Source organism: Frankliniella occidentalis, unplaced genomic scaffold (genome assembly GCF_000697945.3).
Source record: "Frankliniella occidentalis isolate FOCC.00 unplaced genomic scaffold, Focc_3.1 Scaffold311, whole genome shotgun sequence".
Taxonomy (NCBI): domain Eukaryota; kingdom Metazoa; phylum Arthropoda; class Insecta; order Thysanoptera; family Thripidae; genus Frankliniella; species Frankliniella occidentalis.
In genome coordinates this window covers 290,178-294,026 of record NW_026267436.1, presented here as the reverse complement: position 1 = coordinate 294,026, position 3,849 = coordinate 290,178, and the positions used below count along the sequence as shown (strand labels likewise).

The window sequence follows — 3,849 nt, the reverse complement described above, 5'->3', positions numbered from 1 at the left end:
AGGCGAGAATTTGCAAAGATAAAGGGAGCAAAACTATTGCTAAAACCTAAAAAGCTAAAGGCCAAAGAAAGGGGCCCTGGGCGGGATTTGCCGCCTTTACTCGGCCAAGCCCGTCCCTGGATGACCGGACGGACCGCCGGACAGAACGGGACGGACGGAACGGACCACGCATGAGGTAAGCAGCGCGCAGTTGTTCAAAATACCGTCATTTTCGCGGGACTTTTCCTTTCTCCGGAGCCGTCATGTCTGCTCTCGACAACGTCCTCCTCAGAGCGGGGCGGGGTGGGGCGGGGCGACTGGGAGAGGGCGGTGCAGGAAGCCGCACGACATGCGCACGGCATGGTATCATAGCGACTCACTCGGGTTATAGGCTGCAGAGCAGCAGAATAGGGAGAAAGCCCCGCACACACACACACACGCGCGCGCGCATGTGGAGACTGACACGTGTGCGTGAAGCAGGTGGGGGGACTGTCACGAGGACATAACGAGGGTCAGCTTGAGCAGAGTCGCGGGAGAACCTCGGCTGACTGCTGCGTCTACAACAACTTTTCCTTTTCATTTCTTTTTCCGCTCGGCGCGCGGCGCAAGCTGCGGGGGCGCAGCGGGGCGGGGCGAGGACCTCCCTCTAAAAGAGGAAGAGGTATACTTCAAACACGGCCAACCGTCCTGCTTCATCCGGTCCGGTCCCGGTGGAAAGGTTAAACAGTAGTGCGTCGAACAAGCAGTCTTGAACCCTTTCTAATGCTAAACAAAAAGCTGTGCCGCCCCCTCGGTGCGCCCGCACGCTCGCACGTTCGTCCGCGTCCGCAGTTTTCACGCTCGGGCGTGCACCGTTCGGCGCGACCGCGGGCGGGCAGGTCGTTATAAGTGCAACGACGAGTGTGAAGAGAGTTTACGATGGGAACTCTGCTCGAGCAACGCCGCAAAGCCCTAAACACGCGCCGCAGCAACATTCTCAAAAATAATAATTAAAAAACGGTTGTCACAGGGAAAGCTATCGACAGTTTTACTTAATGCTGCTTACTTGGCTCGACCCTTTTGAAAACATCTGAAGTTTCCACACTTGGACACATTCACTTAGGTTAATGATAACAGCGGAAACCTCAAAATGATGTGTGTGACTGCTAATCTTTTCCGAAATATCTGAAGTTTGAACACTTTTTAACGTATATTTTAGTTACACCACAGTGCGAGGGGGCAATAACTCCCTTTTGGTGTGTACACAAATGATTCCCGAAGTACTTGATTCCCAGTGATTCCCGGCGATTCCGTCCGCTTACATTTATTCTTTAGGTTTTCTAGTGGTAGAAAACGTTTATTTCGAATAAGTTGTATCAGTTCCACTAGTTTCCCGCTTAGTTCAAGCGATTTCAGTTGATTTCGATGAATTTTATTTATCTTGATGATTCCCAGGCAGGTGTACACATAATTCCCGGAGTTATTGCCCCCTCGCCACAGTGTGTCTAACTTTGCACATTTTTGAGCTTATACATAAACTAAGGTGGTGCGCAAATGCAAATACTTTAAGCGAACGCCCCGAGGAGTGCCCATCTGTGGTAATCAGGTGTACACAGACTTGGTAATCACTGGTAATCACTGGTAATCCCTGGTAATCCTCACACTCCTGAGGGTCCTTTAAAAGGAAAAATTTGTTTACTTAGACATGAATTTTTGTGCACATTTTACCTAAATGCCAACGCGCACGTTTAATATGGCATTTTTGCATCCCTCCCATGAACAAAATCATGATTTGGCCAATGATAGAATGCAAATTTGTAACTTGCATGATAAAGAATCAAGAACTACCAAAGAGTTGCACAAAATTGCATCTTTCTCGGAACGAAAAATGGCCGTTTCGATTTAGAAAGCAGGTGGATCATATCTAGTATACATAGGTAATCTTTGGTAATCTTTGGAAATCATTGGTAATCTTTACAATTCGGTAATCCGGTGTACACATTTTTATGGAGTTAGGCACCCCTCGCGAACGCCCGCATGCCCGCACGGTGAAAACGCCGCTTCTAGGTTCCCAAGAACGGCTTACCACGTGGCTCATCCATTTAGACCATTTTTAGGTAGCTTCTAGAAACCACGTGTACAGCGGGTGCACGCCCGGGATACTATTATTATTCTTTCCGTTTTACGACTCTACCAGGAATCTCACATAAAGTTGTTTTCTTCTCGAATTACTAACCAAAATTTAGTCAGCTTGTTCGTGACCCGAATGCATGCATCACAATTACCAATAAGCCGGGGCCACCAATGTGAGCAGATATATATAGGGCGACCTAACCACCTCGCCGATATAACGACACCATGGCCCGCTTCGCTGCCGTCCTTTGCGCTCTGTCGGTCCTTGTGGTAAGCGCATGGTGCATATTTGCAATTTTCTAACCATGAACAAAAAAGTTGTTTTGAGGACGCTATCTTCTTCGTCTTAACATAATTTTTCAAGCAAACACACAGGGTTGCGATTTTGTATTAAAAGAAAGGTTATGCGATAAGAAACGATTGTGTGGGAACCACTGTAGGTGAATGTGCCTGTTTCAATATAAATCGCAACCTATCACTTGTCGGCTCGTTTGAAAGAGAATTCCTATACAAAGAAGATGGGTGCTCTGAGAAAGTTCATTATTGTTCATGGCGATAATTGCAGTTTGGAGTGCACAACTCTTTCATCTTGCAGTTAAAACTGACATACTGTTCTAAAGTTTGATTTGCAAAGCAAGGAAAGTTTTAAAACTGAGTTTCGAATGGATGGAAAGAGGGTTGTGCTAATAGTGTACGTGCCAAATGATGGAAAAGACAACACAAATCTTCACTACATGCAGATCGCGCTGGCATTCGCCGAGGAGGAGTTCGGCAAGCCCCACTCGATCATCAAGCGCTCCGAGGGCAACAAGTTCATCAAGTACCACGGCGTAGGGGAGGGCGCGACCAGGAGCACGGGCACCCTGGACAAGTCGGGCTCGGGCCGCCTGGGCCAGAAGTCGACGGGAGGGAAGCCGAGCACGTCCGACGGTCACTCCACTGTGGGTGGCACCTTCCACCACGAGGTGGGATCGTCGGGCAAGAAAAGCCCACCCAAAGGCAAGGGAAGGCGTTGATGGGACGACAGAGCCGATGATTTGAAATATAGTCCGGTCTGCACTGTCTAACACTACTTGTATGTCTTTGCACTACAACCACACTGGAAAAACAAATGTGTTGCTAGGGGCATTATTAAAACTCACAAAAGGCACTACTTTTTAGCATCTTTCGGGTTCTTTCGCGTATTTACCAAGACATTTAAACTCAAAACTCAGCACCCCCGCAAAGGTGCCACTCAGAAACCTTTGTGTTTCCAGTGAAAATGACCCCCCGATTAAAAAGGTCCACGGTTTTCGCTGTCCTCACCTGATCAGTGTAGACGAACGCCTCGCAGATAGACAGCTGGGTGGGCGTGGGGCCTTCCAGGTGCACCGAGACGAAGGCGCCCGGCAGCGGCGGGTTGCAGGGCAGGAACAGCGGCTTGCCCTCCTCCAGCTGGCCGGTGAAGCGGTTGCACACGGGGTTGGTGCCCAGGTCGGGCCGGTTGTTACCCACGCGCACCACGATCGTGGCCGGCTTGCCCGCTCCTGAAACATCACGAAAATAATAATAACCGAAATAAATAAAGGAACAATGATATCGTTGGTCGTAGGCTCAAATATACAATTATAACGTTAAGGGAATCAAAAACAAAACAGTACTGGAAGGTCCGCGCCGCCCGTGGTGAGCCATTCCTTTATTCTCCGCAGTTGACATCGTCAACCTCTTTCACTGGAGGCGTCCACATCCCCTCCCATCGCTCGCTGACTCACTCAGCCC

General features: G+C 49.2%; 2 protein-coding genes across 2 annotated transcripts in view; one reads left to right on the top strand and one right to left on the bottom strand.

Annotated features, from left to right (window-relative positions):
* The window catches only part of LOC113208025 (uncharacterized), a 29,650-nt gene extending 25,864 nt beyond the window's left edge, over positions 1-3,786 (bottom strand). Inside the window, exons 1-2 of the mRNA XM_052273896.1 lie at positions 3,732-3,786; positions 3,397-3,617 (exon numbers count right to left, since the gene is read on the bottom strand). Coding sequence (XP_052129856.1) covers positions 3,397-3,617; positions 3,732-3,786 — 276 coding nt within the window. The remainder of the gene's footprint in view (positions 1-3,396; positions 3,618-3,731) is intronic.
* On the top strand, positions 2,268-3,158 carry LOC113208015 (uncharacterized). Its single transcript, XM_026424843.2, has 2 exons — positions 2,268-2,361; positions 2,832-3,158. The coding sequence occupies exons 1-2, from the start codon at positions 2,317-2,319 to the stop codon at positions 3,105-3,107; spliced, it is 321 nt and encodes a 106-aa protein (XP_026280628.1). The 5' UTR covers positions 2,268-2,316; the 3' UTR covers positions 3,108-3,158.
* Positions 3,787-3,849: the final 63 nt, after the last annotated feature.

Excerpts from the sequence above, each read along its gene's own strand:
- LOC113208015 (XM_026424843.2), top strand. The coding sequence starts at position 2,317 with ATGGCCCGCTTCGCTGCCGTCCTTTGCGCTCTGTCGGTCCTTGTG. Across the intron at positions 2,362-2,831 it reads GCGCTCTGTCGGTCCTTGTG|ATCGCGCTGGCATTCGCCGA; the intron begins GTAAGCGCATGG and ends CACTACATGCAG.